Source organism: Melanaphis sacchari, unplaced genomic scaffold, assembly GCF_002803265.2.
Source record: "Melanaphis sacchari strain LSU unplaced genomic scaffold, SCAv2.0 Contig221_pilon_pilon, whole genome shotgun sequence".
NCBI classification, from domain to species: Eukaryota; Metazoa; Arthropoda; class Insecta; order Hemiptera; family Aphididae; genus Melanaphis; species Melanaphis sacchari.
Genome location: NW_020271098.1, coordinates 155,319 through 178,566, shown reverse-complemented (window position 1 = coordinate 178,566; position 23,248 = coordinate 155,319). Strand labels below are relative to the sequence as shown.

Here is a 23,248-nt window from a genome sequence, read left to right as displayed (position 1 = left end):
CTGTTAATCAAGACATGAAATATAATATTATATTGTTATCTTAATAATAATCGTATATTTTATATGAATACATTACCATCCGTTACATCATTGCATGTATATTTTAAAAATTACGCGCTAAAATAAAGTATATAGCAGTCTGCAGTCATACTTCTCAATATTTCATCAATATAATAAAAATCATTGTGCGTCTATGATTTAAAATAATGTCATGTGCAATTATTTTTTATTGTACTAAGCGTAATAAAATTGTTCAATAATAAATAACGATAATAATTAAGTGTGATTTTTTTTTCAACGTCAGAGTGAGTAAGGTAAAAACCGTACGCATACACTTACTCGACTCTTAATATCTTATTTATTTAATTATTATTAAAATCTTAGTATTTGTACATGTATGTGTACAATTTGCTGGTATCGAGGAATGCAATAATTGTGTTAGCAAAACTCGCAAATTTTTCTAATTGTTATCCACGATTTAACGTGTGAAATTGAAACCAGATCGTTTGAATTAAAATACCGTTGTCGGGTTTATCCAATAGTAGGTATATACGAATTATTAAGAACAAAATCTTATATACTATATTATTGTACTATGCGCGGTGTATCAAATTGAATGTTGACATATTATTATACATTTATCTCGTCCAACAAGTTCTAGATAGGGCAAAATCGATAAAGGTATAATAATTTAATAGTATACCAACTACAACTATTATACAAATATACAATAATATATTGTATTTATCGCAATAAAATAAAATATTAACAATGATTTCTTTTTCTCACAGTGTGTATGTGAAAAGAAATCAAAATAATGTTTAATTGCATATGAATGAATACCGTTCGACATTTTTCGTGTTTGTTTAGTCTAACGATTTCCCGCGATTCTGGACAATTTGATTCAAACACGACCATTAAAATGTATATTATTATTATTATTTTATTTAATCGATATTACTGCACATTTAATGAGTTAATCGTCGTTTATCTTCTTATCGTTTATATTTAATTGATGTTTACATTAAATTACACGATCGACTTGTTGAATTAAAACATAAATACATAATGTATTGTAATGACATTATTTTAAAATTAAAATTAATATGATTGATAAATCATGAAGTTTTTTTAGTGTAACTTTCAAAACAAAACACTTAAAAATAATTATAACTTTTTAGGTCAATAAAAAGTTTAATATTAAAATTGATTCACATACGATTATTTATTATGAACTATTATTAATGAGTAAAAAATACGGGCAAAGGTTGGTGATGTAAATACTTGTTTTATGTTTAAATTAATTGATATAATATTATATTATATAATAATTCTGACCTATATGCGAAGAATCGTATTTTGTTCTGTAACTAAACGAACAACTTGTTGATAAAAACAACAAAATCGACAGGTTTTCATCTTGGTCAACAAAATAAGATCATTTGATAAAAACCACTAGCAAGCGTATTCTTTATTTTACATTTTTACACTATAAATATTATAATACCGAATAATAATTTGGCCAAGAGTCAGAGTTTAGTGTATTTACCTACCTTATGCCTTCTACCTACTTAATATTTTATCTATATACATTATATACCGTTTACCAAACCCACATGTTATTCAACAAATTTTTAGAGTATTTCCTTTTTTAGTTATTTTGCTTTGAAGTCGTATCTCAGAGTTGTAATTTCCCATAAGCAATCGCTTCAATTATTATTTTCTTTTAGAAAAAAAAGAACTAACATAATTATAAATAGCACAATTATTATTGTATTCAAAAATACTATTACAAAGCTATATACTTGGTCATAGATTAGTGAATCAATAAAGCGTTGATATTATAATACGTTGGTAGTAAAATAGATTACTTTAATAATCACTCAAAAGATTGAGTATGAATAATTCAATATATAACTTTAAATAAAAATATAATTTATTTTAACCACAAAAAAATATATTTTAAAAATAAATTTTTTAGTATACATTATTGTACATATTTATTAATTTATTGAAAGTATAACTACCTAATGAGAACTTTTTCAAATAGCTCATCAATAAATAAGCATACCGCATACGTATAAGAAAATAAAAAACAGTGCAGCTTTTAAAAACTAAATTTAAAAGTTTTACTCGCTTACAACAATTAAATATATAATAGTATAAAAAATTCTTACTTGACAGTTGTCTTCACAATATAATAATATGTTCCTCCAATTCGAAGATAATAATGAAAACATGCTTTTTAATCTCATAACCATTATACTATTATGCATTTATATTTGTAAACACGCAATTAACAACAACGTGCATATAGGTGGTGTTAAGTTGATATTTTGTAGAGATAAAGCTGAACTGAAAAAACAAACTATATTATTTTATAGAAAAATTTTAAAAGTAATTAGAAAATGAAAGTTAATTATATGAATTTGATTTCAAACAATAAAGAATATACTTAGTACAATAATATCACATAAAAATTTTCATTTTGATTAAAATTGTATTATTGCTTAATTAAAAAAATCAAATATTGACACAAATAAATAGTCTTATTAAGGCTATATTTAGCTTTTGATAAAATCGTAAATATGGTAAATTCAATCTAACTATGCGGGTTTATTATTGTAGTTTAGAAAATTGTCACGTTATCATTGTATACTATAATGACTTAAGTAGTAGTCATACGATACTCACTCATTAAAAAAAAAAAAAAACAACTATTATAATCATTACGCTTTATGTTTTATTTTTAATAAATTTAAAAAAAGCAATATTAAACAAAAATTGTATGTGTTAGCCAAGTACCTAATAATGCGTAGTAAATTATTTATTCAACCTATGATAGTTGAATAATTACTAAAAATAGAAAAGTACTAAGTACCTCCTAAACAAATTTTCAAGCAAAATAATATTTTGAAATAATGTATAAATTGAATTAATTAATAAATCACCGTAAGGACAATGCTTCTAAATTAACCATAATAAGTCATTAAATTGACTTCCTGCAACTGGCTGTGTTTGGTTCATTATTTTTATTTACAGAAAGTTCATAAATACTTAACGAGCAAAATATGCTTCTACTAGTTATTTATCTATTTATTGTGTATTTCATATGAATTGATTTCCATATTTAGATAGTTAAGTAACAAGAATATTTTTTTTCCATTTAACTATTAAACTCTTAACTACGTGTCTTATCGAAACTTACACAATATTAAAAATTATATAATATAAGAAAAATGTACCTTTATATTACTAATTTTTCATTGTATTTTTTACACAACTACTATGAAGTCCACACAATATTTGAACAAGTCTCAAACAGCTCTAGTGAAACAATCATGGCCCATGATAACTTCAAATAACTTTTGGACTACATTTTATATTAAGTATGCAAAAGTGTTCTATACTTTCTAATTTTATTTTAAATACACATATATGGATTTTTTTATACATACATAAACTTTTTTTTTGCGAAGTCTATTCAAGAGAAATCCATTATATCAATTACAATTCGATCGTTTCGCTAATGTTCCATTTGAAGAGCTTGAATCAAATGTTCACTTTTTGGCTCACTCTTTTAGGACTGGATTTGCGTTTAATACTGCTATTGAACACTTGGAAAAACCCGATGAGTTACACAGAATCCTTATGGATTTAGGAGAAAAACATCGCAAGTTTCGTCTTACAGCCGAACATTTTGAGGTAAATAATAACCAAAAAAATCTAATACTGTAATCTATTGGTTCGATCTTTTAATTCTGGTTATTATTCGTGCATTGTTTGATGATTTCGCTGACAATAATGAGTATTATATATAATATGCTAATTATAATAATTTATAATGTTGCAACTATGAACTACAATCATCTGATATATTAAAAAATATATAGATTTTATTAAACGAAATAATCGATTGAGTTGTATAATAATTTATGCGTGATAGTTTTAAAAATTATCTTCAATAATCAATTATACAAATTATTACTTATTGCATTTTTACTTAATTCTCAATAAATCATAATGCTAGTTTACATTTAATTATATCAATACTTCAACAAAGAAACAAATAATTAAGTATGCAAAAAACTGATAATTATTAAAATTAAATATACAAAATGTGGGAGTATTATAATGATTTACATTTATGTTAATTCGCGTCACTTTAGTGTAATGATGTGGACTGAATATATTTTCATTGGTCCAGTGATTAAATAATAATTATGAACAGTTAAATTATTTTAGCAACGTTAAATTCACACTATATAATATTATTATAATCAGTATACAAATATTACTAACGATAGATTTGTTTTTTATTCCTACATCCCACTACTAGTTAAGTATAAATGTATAATCGTACAAGAATTAACTAGGATTATCTAGGGTCTACATTTAGTTGAGTGAGGTTAGCCTGCCGCTAGAACTATAATACTAATTTTAAGTTGATATGATATTTTGACCTCATGTATTATTATCGCTTTTAATATATTTTTAATGATAGAAACAATTCATAATATAACCAGAAAACCCCGATAGAATACGGTTGTAATGCAATATAAAGAAACCTCATATTGATATATAAGTTAGAAGACTAAAAACCGTGAATAATTAGGGTAACATTATAGTACAGGTACATTCTGTTCGATCGCACCGTAAAAAACGTGATAAAATTAACGAAAGAAGATTCAAAAGTGTATGGGTATCGTAAATTTTAACGAGTCATAGAAACGCATTGAAATTATATAACTGTGTACAACTTGTAGAGTATATATTTATATATAGTCTATTCTCTACACATAAAGACGTGTCAAATGGTCTAACGGAAGCCTGATCGAACGTGCTACAGTAGTGGATACCTAGTTAAGTTAGGTAAGTATGATGTATATAATATACTATATACATTTTATGACTAGGTATATAAAAATATGTATGCAATAGACACTCGAGTGCATAAAAATATATTGCGGTTGGGACTGTTCTAAAAAAAAGTCTGGAATAATAGAATATTGCGTATATTATTAATGATATAATATAATACAATTGGTAATGATTTTTTCCCTTATATCGACAGTTTGACTCTCTTCATGTCGCTCTATACAATAATAATAATAATAATACCATAGTATCATAATATCTCGCATTTTATTGCCATACCTACAAGTGGAAACGTGTCATATCAGGTGATTCTTTCAACAGTTATCAAGCGTTTTTGAATACACGAAAACCTTTCTTTTTTTTTCTTGTCATACAAGATATTTTATATAAACATTAAATATCGAACCAATAGTTGATAAGTAGTAACTTTTTATAAGTAATTAAAAATTAACAAAACATGTTCAATAATAAGTATAAATGTACTAAAAAATGACCGATTCGTGGTAAAATAATCACCTTGAATATTAAAATATATTATATCGTTAAGTAACATCATTGTATCGTACATCGTACAAAACGCTCTTGTTATTATAATTTATATATGTTTGGCAGGCCGTCAAAGACATACTGTTATGTATGATTGAGGACCGCATAGTGCTGACAGACGTACCTGCCAGAAACATACTTCTAGTGGAGGCGTGGAAACCGTGCATAACCTTGGTGATTGGAGTGATCATGGATTCCGCGACCGTCACGGTTAATTAAATCGCGATTTATACACCGACGACGACGACGATGACGATAATATCATTATCATGGTAGACAGTGTATAATAAACGTTTACAGACATATTCGCTTAAACACACTTAAATTTATAATAAACAGTAACACATTCATGTAATATATATATATTATATATTATCTAACCTAAATTGACATCCTGGTGGAGGCGGAAACGACCCAATTTCGAGACTTCGTCGCACTGCTTGCGCACACTGTGACCGTCAGCGCGTACAATATACATACAGTTCGAGTTATTAACCGACTAATTATCGTTTATATACAAATCAAGGTATCATCATCGTATCGTTTCGGAATGACTGGCAACTGTGCACTGTTGCAGGAAAGGGCGTAGGTACCTATTTAATCGTAGCCATGCAGGTTCCCACATATATATATATATATATATATATATATATATTTATTTATTTAAAAAGCGATGTATACACACAATAAATATGTATGTAATGTAAATATTTAGACAGGAAAAGCTGCGGTGACATACACATAATATTATACTAACATCTTATACGTATTATTATACAGAGTGATTTACCTAACATATTAACCCCTCTCCTCCAAATTTATCCGTTTGTTATATGCATTTAATCAAACTCAAGTTTTTGAAGCTTTTAAGTATATTCAAATATTAAGGACAATAAAATTTCAAATACATTATTTATTCTTCATTCAGATTATCTTGTGGTATTAAAGACTTTTTTATTCAAATGAAATCACTCTTCTCAGTAAAAAGTTATAAAAATAGATGATTATTTTGAAAATATTGATAAAGTATCTATATTTAAATTCATATAACTATTAGAGACTACATTATTATTTATTAGGATAATAATTAATATTTTATACTACAGTGATTTAAAAATATAGGAATAAATATTAGTCTATTAGTAGTTAGTAGTTTAATATCAATTTTTTTATTTATATAAATTGCTGAGTGTACTAAATACTAAACTGAATATTATAACTGTTTGATATTTTATACATATAAGTATATAACTATAATCAAGTATCTTAAAAATTTGAAGATATTTGTATCGTTAACTATATAATACATTATCTTAATAGTTCATAAGGTATAAAACTTAAAAAATATTTGTTTAAATTTTTATTTAATTACTTATATAAAAATTTAAAAAATGTATTGACACAAAACTCCTTAAACAATATAAAATATATAAGTAAAAATTTTAAAATATTATCCTTAACCGTTTACTTGAATATTCCGAAAATCAAAACTTAAATAAATGTCAACTTATATAGTCAAAGTATAAAAGGAGGGCAATCACTTTGATTAGAAAATCACTATTACAATATAAATCACTCTATACTTCGATATATTTTTTTTTCGTTTAAAGACAATAACTAAATCAGCAAAACTTCATACTGATGATTTTAAAATATACTATACAATTTCTTACCTTGCATATCGCTCCGTATTACAAGACAAACTAAATAGATTTTCAGAATGGTGCACTCTAAATGATCTTAGTTTAAATGTTTCCAAATGTTCCAAAATCTCATTTTTCCGTAATAAAAATAAAATCCAATATATTTACTCTATTGAAAATAACCATCTACCTGAACTAAATATCATACATGACCTTGGTATAATCTTTCAGTCAAATTTTCTTTTTTCTACTCATATTGAGCACGTATGCCTAAAAGCAATAAAGTTTCTTATTTAGACCAACCAAATCCTTTCAAAATGAACAATGCCTAACAGTCCTCTATTGCTCCCTAGTCCGCTGTATTGGAATATGGATCCATTTTATAGAATCCAAATACCATCAACAATATTGAGAGACTAGAGAGGATACAAAGAAAATTCATACACTTTATTAGATACAAAAAAAAAAAAATAGATAATGCTCTCGATAATCCTACCATTAACAATCTCCAGCTAATTCCAAAACTAGATTCCCTACCAAACCGCCGCAAAATAGCAGACATCTCTTTCTTACACAAGTTATTAAATGGACACATATCCTATTCCCCACTGTTAAAACATATCCAACATATATATTTAAAAACTCACCGCACAAATTATGGACAATACAATCCTTTAAATCGGATCCTTACTGAAGGAAATTTATCAAAACTGGATATTTTTTTTTAATAGTCTATTAGACCTTAAACATTATTACTCTAATTTTTGATTTCCAATGTAAATTTAAACGTATATAAGTATTAATATTATATAACTAAATACATATGTATATTATTATATATTTTAATTTAATTTATTTGTTGTATCATAACTATGTTTATAATGTATAACATTTCTGTACTTAAGCCTATCAGGCGTTAATTCAATAAATAATAATAAATGCAATACAATAATATATACTACCTAAGTGAGTGTTGTAGTCTCGAAATTCATTATTTGTACAACAAGGTCACCATCAGAAGCAGCGACGAATAACTGTACAGGAACCCGTTCGCACAACCACTAGCCTATACACTACAATATAGTATTATATTTGATACGTGCACTGCTGAAACTCTAGATTTTTATTAATAATATATTATTATGTGTACTGGCGTAAATATTATACTCACGCGTCATCCGTATACTGTTACAATATATTATAATAACGATAATAACAATTAAATGAAACATATTTTGAAAACCATACACGTACATGCCTACTGTATACTTGCTACATACAGGGTATCTAAACGTACAAGTTTGTCCTCACACCCACGACAAATCCTAGCGATATAATCTACTTCTATATTAATACTATGTCTAAACTTAGAAATATACATAAAATTTTAATTTAATTTTATTATATTGTAATATAAACAGGATTTTGGCCTTATTAATAACGTAGATATTTATTTATTATGAACGAGTTTGAAAGTTGAAACATTTTAAAAACATTTTATAAACAATTACATAATAACAATAACTAATAATACTTGTAAAAGATTAGAAAATTAAATTAAACATTTTTAAAATTATAATAAGTATAGTAGAATAAAATCATTAAGCTAGATTAATATTAATAAATTGACATATAAATGGTATATTTGGAGATCGATAGAGGAATCCTTATTGGCTATTAACATTAAACATCTATTAAGCTCATTTTTCATATAAATGCTTTAAAATAAAGCGACATAAATCGGAATAATAAAATGGAGTTGATGAGTGGGAACTTTGAATTTGATTAGCGATGGTAAATCATATGAATCGACTTAGCCAAACAGGCAGACAGCAATATCATTAAAAACTTTACGCAAAGCAATAGCCTGCGATCGACTAAAGATAAAAACCCTAACTTAATAGCAATAGAATAATCATGTGAATTGTGGATGATGTTCGATGTCTAATAAGAAACCAGCAAAACAAAGGAACCAGTGTTGGACTCTTTCAACTTTAAGAATCATTAGCAGTATGTGGACACTAGACAACTACACCATATTTTAATATAGGTCGAACTAAAATACAATATAGTAGTTTAAATGACGAATCTAATTTATTTAGAACCAAGATCAATTACAAATTTAACAAAACCTAAAATATTATAGGAGTAAATTATTGCCAAACGACTACGTGTGAAAGTTAGAACTTAAATGCATGTATTGATAAGATTAAAGTGTACATAAGAAATATTAAATGATAAAAATAAACGATAGATAAATAAAAAAAATAAAAATAGGTTCTCAATTTTGAGGCATATAAGACGTTAAAGGGAAGAATTATTTATATATTAAAGTTAGTACAGATTTAGTCGAGTAAAGAATAAGGAATTGTATTTAAGTGATTCACTAAAATGAGTAATATATACCATTTAAATATTTAGATGAAATAACTCATTGAGAAATTGCAGGTAATCGAAACTCAAAAATAATTATTTAAAATTTTTTTTGCACTAAATAATGTAATAATTAAACTGTGGATCGTTAATATAAGGTCTGATCACTCAAAAAAAAAAAAAACGTGCAAACCTATACACTTTGAGCTTTGAGGACAATGAACACCCTGTATAGTATATACTTACCTAATGTAAATACCATATTTACATGTATGTGCGTCCAATGAACTTAATGCGAACGCCAATGTCTCGATCATCGCACCGTAATAAGTCTAATAACATAATAAAATCGTAGACACACATGACGTAATACTTTAATATTAATCGTACCCATGTTGAGAACCACATCTAGTACAGATAGCCGATAAATACCTGTTAAATATTTGCGTTTATATCAGATATGGGAAAAAGATGAAAATATTTAGTTAACAACATTTTTTCGGGCGATGTTTTCTAGTACTATTACTTATTAGTTTTATCTCACGAAGCCGTTGACCAAAAAAATAAAAATATAAATAATATATTTATGTTTACAATATGAACATGTACTTATATATATTTATGCATTTATGCATTTTATTAGTAGATTTTATCCCATCAACTAATTTGTTAATTACGCTCCTTCGTTTCGAAATGGAATACAATATGATACTTTACTACTGTTTCAACAGATATTAAAGTTTAAAGAAACATTAATAAAAAAAGCAATCTTAGATGTTATAATACTACATGCATTAATTTCATAACTTATTGAAAGTTGCTTATCTAAAAAGTGTATTACTTTATTCAACAAACCAAAATCAAAATTTAACATAAAATATTTTTTCCTTACTTATACGTATAAAATATAAGAAGTACTAAGTATACATAAAATACAAATATATAAGATCACTTTAACATTTACTAACGTAGAATACTTAATATTTTATAAATATTTTTGACATGAGAATATTGTAAATATTAATCAACAAAAAATAATACATTCTATAAAATGTTCTCTAAATTGATAGTTTAAAAAATATAAAAACATTGATAGCAATAGCTATTTGAAAATAAAAATTATTTCTTAAGACTGAAAACAATATTAATTTTTTATTTTCAACTAAAACAAGACTTACATAAAAATATAACTGAAGAATATTTCACGATTCTTAACAACAACACGCATTTATTAACACGTTTTTTTTATCTATTCTAGAATAATATTTCCAGGATAAATTAATAAATCTAAATGTACCTTATAAATATATATTAATCATTATATCATCTTAATGGTGTTATTTTAACAAAAAAATTAGTTTTCTGAGTGAATTCGACAAAAAATCATTAAAAAATTTAAAGAACTGAATAAAAACTACATGTTAGGTAAATTATTAATGAATGTGCATTTATACTAAAATGTTGTGAAAATTAAAATTTTTGTTTTAATACAACATAATAACAAACAGTTCATATTTTTTATTTCTTTTACATATAATATAATTATATTATTATAAAACTGTTTGGTCGTAAATAAAAACTATGTTATATTTAATTTTATAGAAAAATTACAGTTAATTATTATTGTATATATTTAATGTAAAAAAAGTTCATAACACTATAACAGTATCGTAAAAACTGTCGAAAACAAACTGCTTATATACATTATAAACAAGAAAGTCGGGTGTTCCATTGGCTGGTTATTGTGCAATGTTCTAATTACATTTAATAACCTTGCTTCAGGTATATGTGTTATTACTGTTCTGTCATTCTAGTTTAAAAAATATGACACTCATAATTCATGTAGGTAATGGAGATCAAATCTTTAATTTTGTTTAACAGTGAATAGATGTGTTTAGACCATACTCAATAATATACGACTTGAGTAATTATTTTGCCATCGCAAAAACAAAAAAACCGAAAAATTCAAAACAGCAAGTCTATTTACTATATTTCGTCATTAGATTATGATTTATGAGATACAAAATTATACAATGGTATATTAGTACTAATGGTATTCATTATTACAATACGACCTGTAAGAACACGAATGTGGCTGTACCTATACGTTAATTTTTACACTAAAAATGTTATAATTAAAATTTGAACAATTTAATAGTTACGAGTCCATATATATAATAAATAAATGGATATGTTACTTGTCCTTATTAGAAGGGAATATTATTTTTAAAATATTGAAGGTAACATGGTTTATTCTTATACTATTCATTCACTTATTCTGATTATATTTTAGTTTATGACTCGATTGTAAGTGCTAACAATTAACAAATAATAACAAAAGTAAAACACACAAAAAGTATACATATTTTAATTTTGTTAACTCTTTATAGAGAGAGGAACCCCCTAAAAGTTATTAGACTTTTATTTAAAGGACTAGAACCCCATGTAACATTAATATGGGAGTGATCTATTTATTTATTTATTATCTATGTAATATATAAAATACACGTTCGTAATTAATTTAAGTTGTTTAATAACGTCTTGATTAAAATATAAAGATCCATATAATTTAATATCGATGGGAGAAATCCATTCCGGACATATAAACCTTTGAAATTTTAAAAGCACTTTCGCCCACAATAAAATCCATGGCTCCTGATATAAATAACATCAAGGTCCGAGAACTCAACTTTAATTGATGATAATCTCCCTTAAATATTTAGTTAAAGGTTCTTTTATGTAAATATTCATGTGAATCAAATACGATTTAAAAAAATAATATACGTTTTACACTCTCATAACATATTTTTTGAATATAATCACTCAAGTAAGAAGTATCGTATGAAATACAGACAATAATAATAATAATAATCACACGTTGTTTCTATACGTGTATGTGGAAAGTGCAGCGAACTAGTTGCTATGCCTTATGTATCAGTCTAAGCAGTCATTAAATGTCAAAAATTACATGCATGTTATTTAGAAAACACACAGGTTTAATATGGGCGTACGTTCACAACTATATGTAAATATTATGCTACTTGTCTTCAAATATAATGAAAAAAAAATTTTAAATCTATCATAACACATCCTAACTACGATTTAAAAATTATATACACCATAAACTAACTTTAAATATACCGTATAAATATAATATAATATCTATCACCTTTTAAAATAATCAAAATTAACGATTAGGTTGTTTCCAGAAAAAAAATAAACAAAATTGTTTACATAATAGAAATAAGTATATAAATATCATCGTATAATTTTGAAAACTAATAAATTTCCTGATATTATCTACTTTTATCAAAGATTTACGATGATGATCAGATCACCGCTACAAATGGAAAGTATCGTTTGTGTCAAAGACAAGAAATTTGCGTAAACAAACATTTCCATAGATTTTTACAATTGACCTTTTTAAATTTATTCAAAAGATAGTATTATGTAAATAACTCCATCGTATTCAATATAATATTATTCTATATTCTTATAAATATTTTCCAAGTAACCAGAATCTATAGTACTTAATTATATAAACTATAAGCTTACCTGTAGTCTTAAGTATATTCTAACTTTATGTAATATAATGAAATTGAATCCACCGATTATTAAAGTCAATAAAATGTTATCAAGTATTCAGTATCATTCATTTTTACTTATTTTTTGTATTAAATAATGGGAAGATTTCACCTTATTTAAAACAGTTCCAAATAAAAAAATAAAAAAAAAAACAAAAAAATAATCGTTTGTACACCGTTTTCTCTTATTGTAATTGGATAACTCAATAACAGAATTCTTATGTTTATATTTAATATTGCAAAATTCATTAAAAATTAATTTATATTTCAATCTGCAATATATTTAATTGGTTTTAACATTTATGGATCTTAAAGAGAAAACTAAGTTCTTTATGAATTATAAGTAATTTTTAGATTCTGAGCAGCTATAAAGATATTGATTTTACAATGTGTATATGTGTTTCTTTTTCTGTGTACACGATATCAATAAAATACTTTGATTTTCAACTCTGAGGATTTTTTGAATAGAAAATTGAAGTTCTATATTGTATTTTAAAGATATAAAAATCAAAAATGCCCAGTCTTTTTTAAAATAATCAGTTAATACAAAAAAAAAAAAAAGAAGGAAAAACAGAAATTTTCATACTTAACCATTTTTCGATACAATTGATTTATTTATTTTATTCTGTATCAAAAACGAATGACCATACATTTTTAAATTTTTATCAAGTGTTTATATTGTTATTTTCTAAACGTGGTATAGTTTTAAAAATATTTTAATATGTTTTAACTTTAAAGCTGGTTTCACATAACGTGAATCGTTCGTAACATTAGCGATGTAAATAAAGCACCTTAAACACAATAATTTCTAGTGAACGTTACGAAACCGGCTTTATATCTTGTTACATCATAAAATATAAACCTAAAGAAATATATTTGGTGATATAAGCTGATAGTCTGACACTCTGACAGACGTTTACGCTCAGAATCGTTTTTCATATACGATGAAATATTATATATCATTCAATTCATATTTAACACACCAATAACAGTAATCTACCCAACACCGTATATCGGAAGTATCCACTTGCCTATCTTTTTATTATTATTATTATTATTATTATTATTATACAACTTTACGTATAGTAATTAAATGATATTTTTAATTACATTTAAAATTAATATTACTAATAAAATTTTATGTATCATCTACATAAATATATTTTAATGTATACTCCAATACTTCATTTGACACAAAGAAAGTATTAACAGATTACAGATGGTGTACAAGTATATTTAAATTATCTATAAGAATACATTAGGACACAAAGATTAATATAATATTATTACGTTTTATATTTTGAAACATTGGTAATTTAACACAATATAGATAAACAGAAAATTGAGAAAACTACATATAACTTAGTATTTTAAATGCTTAAAGCAGCACACAACACAAAAAAAAAAAATCTTTAAATTATTTTTAAATGTTAAATTATTGTAACTATGGCTATATGAAATGATTTGGTGAAAATCCGATGTAAATAAAATTATTACTTTAGGAGATATTAAGAAATGTAAAATAGCCGCGTGACGTCATTGGGCCCTACTCTTCGTAATTGCCTATCTTATACGTGTAAAAGTTCCTCGCTTCTCACAACGATTTACCCACCTAAACATTTTATTTTTGAAATTTAATTAATAATATAACTAATATAGTAAAATATCACTATTATATAGTATATTTTGAACTTGATAACTTAATGACCTATGGAATATTATAATAATTTGGTGTTTGTATTATTTTATATTTTTACCTAATTTATATTATAAATGTGTATCATCACAAACATCAAATTAAATCCTTTATTTTTATATCCAATATGAGATTTGAAAATTAAATTACTGCATAATTGTTTTTATTAAATTATATGTATTCTAAAAGCTGTGCAAATTTATTGAATAAAATAATATTATAGAAGTATTGGAAATTCTCAACATTTTTTTAAAATTATTATGCATAAACCCATTCTATTAATTTTCAAATTAAATTATATAAATAAGGTTCATTCAAATATATTTAATATATATATACAAGTGTATAACCTGAGTAGTCATGGATTTTAGACTCTAGTGACTATTCAACTAATACTGTACATTGCGTGTATGTACTATGAGTTCATGACAATACCTATTAAAAGAACAAAATATATCAAAATTCATAATTTAATATTCATTTTTACTATAAATACAAGATTTTATAAATTAAGTGATTACCCACATAAATTTTACATAAAACATCACAAATAAAAAAAGTTAAATTCAAAATTTAATATTTATATATATTATATATTATGTATATCAGAAGTGGCTAACATGAATAAGTTCCCGGGCTACATAGATAAATACAATAATATTAAGAGCCAAAATGTTTATAGACACATTTTACATAATTTGATAATTTTTTTAATCTAATACCAAAAAAATTGAAATTTTTGATTTTATAAATAAGACGCGAGCTGCATCTGACAATGGCGACAGCCATATGTGGTTCGCGAGCCGGAAGTTGGCAATCTATGATATATATATTAAGAAAAAAACAACTATTAAATTAATTCAAATAATTTATAAACATTTTAATAAAAATTTAATTCATTTGTTTCCCTAATATCTAATATTATGTTAAAAACTCACCATATAGATTCAAATGCAAATTTTAAATGCAAAAGTTAAAAAAAAAATTAGCATTAGTGTTATTATTCTTATAAATTGTTTTTAAAAATGTCCTATCGTACACAATTGTATTGATGAAAATTACCATATAATATACAGATTATCTATAAATAATATATTATAATACTCACAATAATATAATAGGAATAGATATTCTATAATAAATTAATTAATAAATATAGGTTGGTATATGTATGCATTTATTGTCTAAAAAATTTAAACATCTAAGTAACACCATAAATAAACAATACTTAAGCAATTTCTATGTATGAAAATGATATTTTATTTCAGTGAAATATTTATTACTATTGCTTAAAACAATTGTTTAAATAATTATTTTTATTATCATACTAACCAGTTTATATTGCATGGTATGATGGTCATTACTTTTTTTGTTAAAATCAAATTATTACAAAAAAAAAAAACTAATTCTCTTAGCCGATTTCACTATATTTATTGACAAAATAGATCATTGCTCAATAATAATAAAAAAACTAACCTAACCATTTTGTGAAATACTATTTCTAGTTTAGTATTTTTTTTTTCTATTTTATTAACTACTAACAGTCTAAAAAGATGAGCCGGTAACTTTAAAAATGTATTTATATATTTTTTAATTTATTAGCTCATCACTGCTACTTGATCATAAACTTTTTAGACAAACAACGACAATTTTATATACAATAGTATACCCATTGTTCATAGAACGTAGGTACTATATTTCATTGATAAATAATTATTAAAATTTAAAAAAAAATTATAATTTAAATACATACATTATTTTAACAGTATTTTAATAATTAAATTATATTTTATTGATTTGAAAAACAATAATAATCAACAGTATATTTTATTAATTCAATATGCACTTCTAACAAATTGTTGTTTTTGTATAATGCAAAAAAAAAAACAATGATTTCAAAATAAAATTAAACTTTGTATTTAATGTTTATTAATGTACCAACGATTTACAAAAGAGTAAATAGCAGCCCATCTGGAATGTCTGGAATATTTCAAATCAATTTCAAGTTTTAAACAAATTGTTTGGCCTCATGCTTCTTATTATCGTATATATTTTAAAAAGACCGTTGAACTAATTGTATATAATAATCCGGGTAAAGCATTATTTTGTTCGCATCCAATCATTATTCATTATATTATATGTATAAATTATTTAAAAATAGCATCTGGAGTTGTACGTTACTAAACATCAACTATGAAACAAATTCAAATAGATATAATAATCGAAAAAATTGTTTCGATAATAAATGATCGTTTCATACAAGACTACCGGCACTATTATATTATGTTTATATGTTTTTCAAACTACACATGTGTTTCAAGTGCAAATTAAACTACATTCAAATAACCATTTTTTTCTTCAAAAGTAGAATTTTTATTATTTTATTTTCATGTTTATTTGAAGTTCTAACATTTTTAAAATAAAAATATTTTAATAAAAAGTAACGATTTTAGTTATTTATGTCATAATAAATATAAAATTTATACACGGATAGCTTCTTCACATCAAAAAAATCCTTTAACACATATTTTAATTGTGCTATACCACAGATTGACTTTTTCTTTTAAAAATAAAAATAAAAGGTAGACAAGTGGATACCGCTCTACTTAAATCAACTTATGATTTAAGTGGATCTCTGTTATGTGTGACTCTGCTTAAATAAACTTAGAATTTGATTGGGTTACTATTATAAATGTGTAACATTTGAACTCAATGATAATATATTATATCCATTGTATTAACACGAAAAAACAATTTTGAGCGAAGACGATTTGTCAATCTATGTCACTAAATCTGTTTCATGGTATGTTTTTTGATAAAGCTATTAGTCATTTATTTTACTTTTAGATAATTATTTAGATATATAGATACATGTTTACATGTTTACAAGATTATAAAACAACTGGATACATGGAAGCTTTACAGTCTACTGAAAAATTATCTTCACAATTAAATGTTGAACCAAAATTTAAAATCACTCGTATAAGACGTAGAAAACAACCATTTAATTATGAATCTAAAGACGTAGTTTCAGGCACCCAAAATCCAGAATTAAACTTCAAATATCATGTATTTAATAACATACTTGATTAAAAATTATCTTCTATTACTAAACGTTTTGAAAAAACAAAAGAATTTAATGATATTTGGAGGTTTTTGTTTAATATTAATGACAATAACAATGAAGATCTCTTATATTAAACTAAGCGACCAAACGAGAATATAATATAAATAGTATATATTTGTAAAATTAAATTTATACATAAGATCTTTAAACTTAAAAAAGGATAGCTTCCAAGTGAAAATTTTGTTATTTATTAATTATTAATTACAACTAGTTACAAGATACCTACTTTACTAAACTTATGGGTAGCTTTAAGAATTATGATGATAATTCCAGTAACGATTAATGACTGCAAGCTGTGAAAAAAGTTTCAGTAAATTAGAGCTAATAAAAAATGTCTTAAGATCAACAATAACAGAAGACTGTCTCAATAATTTGGCATTAATCAATATTAAAAATGATATAGGTAGTCTTTAAATTAAATCTCAACGAAGCAATAATAAATTTTGCTGATTTAAAATCAAGAAAAACTTTTTTTAAATATTAACAGTGTGTAATGATAATACATTTATCTACAATAATAAATAGTGTAAAATAATAAAAATGTTATTTAAGCTACATTTTTAAGAGCGCTTTTTAAAAGTTTAACCTGGACGCCATATAATAACTCAGACTGATCTAGGTGATATTTTTATTTATTTTCATTTACAATAATAATTTTGTAGTTCAATAACGTTATTTTTTAAAGATAGTCTATCAAATAAATAGTCGCTATCGATAATAAAATCAATCATGTAGGTAATACATATCACGAGGATCTTACATATCACGAGTTATCTTAATCGTTAAATTACATGATAGTGAATAGTGATGTTGAGAAAACCTATGTATAATTCTGGTAGATATGTACCTACCTAGGTACCTATTTAGTTACTATTTAGCTTTCGGGAATGCGTATTGACATATTTATACAATATGCCGAAACAAAATCGAATTGTATATGGTTTTATGTTTCGGAGTTTGACTCCTACGTACTTTTTACCGACAGTATTGTATTGTATTGTAAACTTTGAGAAGTCGAGTTTCAACGGATAAAAAATTTACAATTCAGTAACATATTACATACGATAAACACTGACGTGGTAATCAAAAAAAAACGAGCAAAAATCTTTTATTTTATCAATTTTAGACCATATCAAACATTCAATAGCTGTAAAAGTATAATATAACCTATTAAAATTATTGAAACCCTTCATTTAAGTGTTTTTTTAATTTTTTTCATGATATATCTAATAATTTAAATAATTCTGTACAAAATAATAATTAACAATTAATATTTATTGTGTATATTTTATAATATTTTAAGGCCATTTTTTTTTTTTAAAGTCATTATTTTAGGTTTTTTTAGATCATTAAAATTCTAGCACTACTCATCACTCGTATTATGTTATCTGTGTATTATCCGATCATGTCGCCGTCCAACCTGTTATACTGTTAAAACGTAGGATTCGCGTACGACCTGCCATTTTTTTTACCCGGAAGAATAATGATACGCAAAGGTCCGAGAATAGTGAAGACAGATACACCGTTGACACGGACCCAAGTAAACACCATTTACCTACTCGCCGCGCACCATTTTCTCTGATAGTGCCAGTCAAGGCACGCGATACCAGCCAACTTTATCGCCACGGCCCACGAGTGAAAAAAAAAGATAAATAAGCAAAATAAACCGACCGCTTCCGCTCAAAATAGTTTTCTTATACAATTATCTATCAATGAATTCAAATTTAAAACGTCCATTACTAGGTCTATCTAATGATGAGGTAGAAACTAGAAACATTGCAGAAACCGGCTATATGAACAAAGCGACTGTTTCGGTTTTTTATTAAGTATACGGGTTGGTAGGTAATTAATAGATGATTTAAAACATTTTAATCAATGATTAATACATAATATATAGAGTTTGTATTATTATGAGGTTAGAATCGTAAAATTGATTTAAGATTGAAGAAATATTTTACCTCATCCATCATAAAAACTGTTTACCTGATTCGGCTAGTTTATAAGACTATCTCAATCCATACTCGTACTTACTCCTTATCCAGCGACCTCGCCGACTACTGACACTACTGAAAAGTTAATAGTACGGTTATCTAAACGTTATTATAATTTTGTAGAAAACTTAACTTTCAAAATTTTTGAAATACCGTAAAATAAGAAAAAATACTACTATATAAACGGGGCCAACCATCTACGTGAGAAGCGTGTAATTACGAAATGAAACGTGAAACTCGAAGAAAAAACATAGATGGCGTGGTTTGACATAGTCCGCGAAACCTTAAAGCGCGCACATGATTGGTGTAAACGTTTTGAACATTTGAACGACCGTTATCGTCCTTCTTATCAACGACAATAACAAATAACTGGTTTCATTAATTTCTATTTAGTATCCAAATAATTGATTATGTCAGTTTGATGTTTATGTTTTAAATTATCCTGTATTAGGTCTGCCGAATTACGTTTCTTCAGTTTTTTCCGAATCCGCTATTTGCCGATATATGCATTCGTAAGTATTGTAAACTTTGTAAGAATTTCCATCAATTCATACATGTTCGGTCGCAGTTTATGTGAAGCAATTGTGTATGTAATATAATGTCATGTACAATCATTGCCTTGACTATTTCCCTAAGTCCTCATGTCGATTAAAGTAATCGATTACCACTAGATTAGCAATTTTAAATATAAACGTACAACCCAACAGACAACAGTACATGAACTACTTTTTCAAACTTATAATTTAAAATACTATTTAAGTGTAAAATATTAAACACATTATGTTTTTATTCTAAAATAATTATTAAGTTTTTAAAGTTTTTGCCTGCACTATAGAGTAACAATTATATTTTACTTAATAAAAATTTACTTTATATTGATCAATTTTTATTTTCAGTCTTCACTATGACTAAATATTTTAATGTCGATATTGATAATATAATCACTGATTATGAATTATCCTACCAAAATACAATGGAAAATTTTATCGATGAAATAAAACGAAACAATGATAATATACTGAAAGTATACACACAGAACATAGAAGAATACAGCAAAACATTAAGTATGTATTTTATATTGCAAAATGTCATTAATTTTAAAAGTTTTGTATTGCTTATTTTTAGAAAATATCTCAGATATAAATAATAAAATCGACAAGAGCCGTAATACACTTCAGCATATATCTGACAAAGTCAAATGTGAACAACAAATATTACAAACAGAAAACGATCGTTTGGAATCTATTAATAATGAATGTAATAATTTGGAAGTTACAGAAATTGAATTGAATGATGTGCTAAATAAAACCAAAGAGCAACTCAACAAAGTATATAAAGGTTAGATTTAGGTTTAATTTAGTTTATTATTTAGGAATTTAGAAAAAAAATTATATCATTATAGTAGTTAAAAAATCATTATTACCTAAATTATTATAATAATCAAATTATAAAATACATAATATACACTATAGTATAAGACTATGTAAGACCTTTTATAATTATGATTCATGATCGTGAATTAAAACTAGGGAGGACGTATAAAGTATAAAATTAAAAGAAATGTAGGTTATGATAGATATTACATTATACATTAATGTTACTAGTTCTATAAATTAATTACAATAATAAAATATAAAGTACATCATATATTTTATTTTTGTTTATTCTTTAAACTATTCGTGTGAGAAAAAATGTTTTGATTTTTTATTATTTGTATCTTAAAAGTTATTATTTATTTATTTTTAGAAAAAAAAGCAAGCATAAAAAAACTCAAAAGAGAAATAAATTCATTCAGAATTGGAGTGAACATGTTTGAACGATTTTTACAGTTGAGTATGAATATTGAAAACAATGAAAAAAATGCTGTAATCTATATTACTATGAAAAATTTAAACAATCCCTCAGATTACAAAATTGTTTTTGAAGAAAATGATAACAATTTCAAACGTAAGTACTGTGTAACTATTCTTATTTTATTTAGCATTTCAGATGAAAATTATGTTTAAAAAATCTAATTCTTTGTGCAAATGAATAAAAGCTGTTTTAATTTTTTTAATTTTAAAATAATTTAGAATATATCCCTAGATTTTAGTATATTATGTATATTAGTATTTAGTATTTAGTACCTATTAAAATAATGTAACTAAACTTATATTTGACGTTGCAAAAATGTACTTTCCACTTGCTATTAGTTTACACTCGTAAAACATAAAATCATTAAAATAGAACCTAAATAGTAATTATAATACTCTTGTTGTCATTAGGACAATTAGTATAATTATTTGTTACATCAGTAGGTTACAATTTTTTTTTTATGTATATATGTATACCTAAAATTCATTTTAACTTTGTTATATTTTGTGTACTAATTTTCTAATGCAAATTTTGTAAAATGTTTTAAAATTCTTATAATGTAATTTTTTTTTAGTATTGGTTTCGATAATTTTAGACACTCTAAGTCACAATAACTAATTATCACTTAAATATAAATGTAATAACTAATAAGTAAAAAATTTAATAGTTGAAACTAAATTTTATACAACACATTTCAATTATTATCAAGTCTTTGTTGAGAGTAGTTTTTAGAGTAAATTTAAAAAATATATATTCTTATAAAGTACTAACTAGATACATGTTTTTATGTAAAAAATTACATTAATTATGAATAAAAACAAATCAATTAATGTTATAAAATAAAAAATCTAATGTTTAATTTGGATCATACTAATTCAGATTAATCAGGACTATAAATAGATGAGATACAATTTTGATTTTTATATATTTTATAGATTGCTCCTATAATTAAATATCAATTAAAATAATTGATTTAAAAAAAAAAATCATATACACTTACATATTATTTATTTATGTCACTTATTAGTTATGTTCTAAAATTTCTAATCACTACATAAGACATTAGGTATACTTTACAATACAAGTACTATTTGATTTAAATTTGTTTGATTTTTATTTAATTTACTTACTTATTTGTATTTATGTTTTCATTCACAGTTATTGACATTATTCCACGTAGCCAGGCAGTTATGAAGGCAGCAACATTGTATAATAAGAACAAAGATGTCCAAGGCCTATTAGCTTTCTTGTACAACACAAAAGAATAACCAATATATCAAATATTATTATAACAATAACACTATGTATATAAATACATATTATGTTTTCACTGTTGTTCTCAAACTATGTACTATGCTGCATTTTATGTGTTTTGCTGTTTTGTATTTTACTAACTTGTATGTATAAATATTAACATTTTTAGATTTTTATAGCGAGCTAATTTTTTTTTATATAATTTAATAATACATAGCTCTTATGGGTAAACTTAACCTTATTATTTGTTTATTTTTTTACCATGACCTAGTTATACTATTGTTAATACCTCAAAAAAATAA

The 23,248-nt window shown here is 24.6% G+C and overlaps 2 protein-coding genes across 2 annotated transcripts; both read left to right on the top strand.

Annotated features, from left to right (window-relative positions):
- Nucleotides 1–3,288: 3,288 nt before the first annotated feature.
- Nucleotides 3,289–6,003, top strand: LOC112594183 (neuroglobin-like). The gene is made up of 3 exons (XM_025338846.1): nt 3,289–3,389; nt 3,480–3,705; nt 5,491–6,003. The coding sequence occupies exons 1-3, from the start codon at nt 3,289–3,291 to the stop codon at nt 5,641–5,643; spliced, it is 480 nt and encodes a 159-aa protein (XP_025194631.1). The 3' UTR covers nt 5,644–6,003.
- Nucleotides 6,004–20,207: 14,204 nt separating this feature from the next.
- LOC112594158 lies at nt 20,208–23,069 on the top strand. Its single transcript, XM_025338813.1, has 5 exons — nt 20,208–20,350; nt 20,735–20,902; nt 20,964–21,176; nt 21,585–21,785; nt 22,851–23,069. Exons 2-5 carry the CDS (start codon nt 20,743–20,745, stop codon nt 22,958–22,960), a joined length of 684 nt encoding a protein of 227 aa, XP_025194598.1. The 5' UTR covers nt 20,208–20,350; nt 20,735–20,742; the 3' UTR covers nt 22,961–23,069.
- The last annotated feature ends 179 nt before the right edge of the window (nt 23,070–23,248 follow it).

Coding starts and splice junctions, on each gene's coding strand:
- LOC112594158 (XM_025338813.1), top strand. CDS start 20,743: ATGACTAAATATTTTAATGTCGATATTGATAATATAATCACTGATTAT. Junction 21,177..21,584: donor ACTCAACAAAGTATATAAAG/GTTAGATTTAGG, acceptor ATTTATTTTTAG/AAAAAAAAGCAAGCATAAAA. Junction 21,786..22,850: donor AAATGATAACAATTTCAAAC/GTAAGTACTGTG, acceptor TTTCATTCACAG/TTATTGACATTATTCCACGT.
- LOC112594183 (XM_025338846.1), top strand. CDS start 3,289: ATGAAGTCCACACAATATTTGAACAAGTCTCAAACAGCTCTAGTGAAA. Junction 3,390..3,479: donor TGGACTACATTTTATATTAA/GTATGCAAAAGT, acceptor TTTTTTGCGAAG/TCTATTCAAGAGAAATCCAT. Junction 3,706..5,490: donor TTACAGCCGAACATTTTGAG/GTAAATAATAAC, acceptor TATGTTTGGCAG/GCCGTCAAAGACATACTGTT.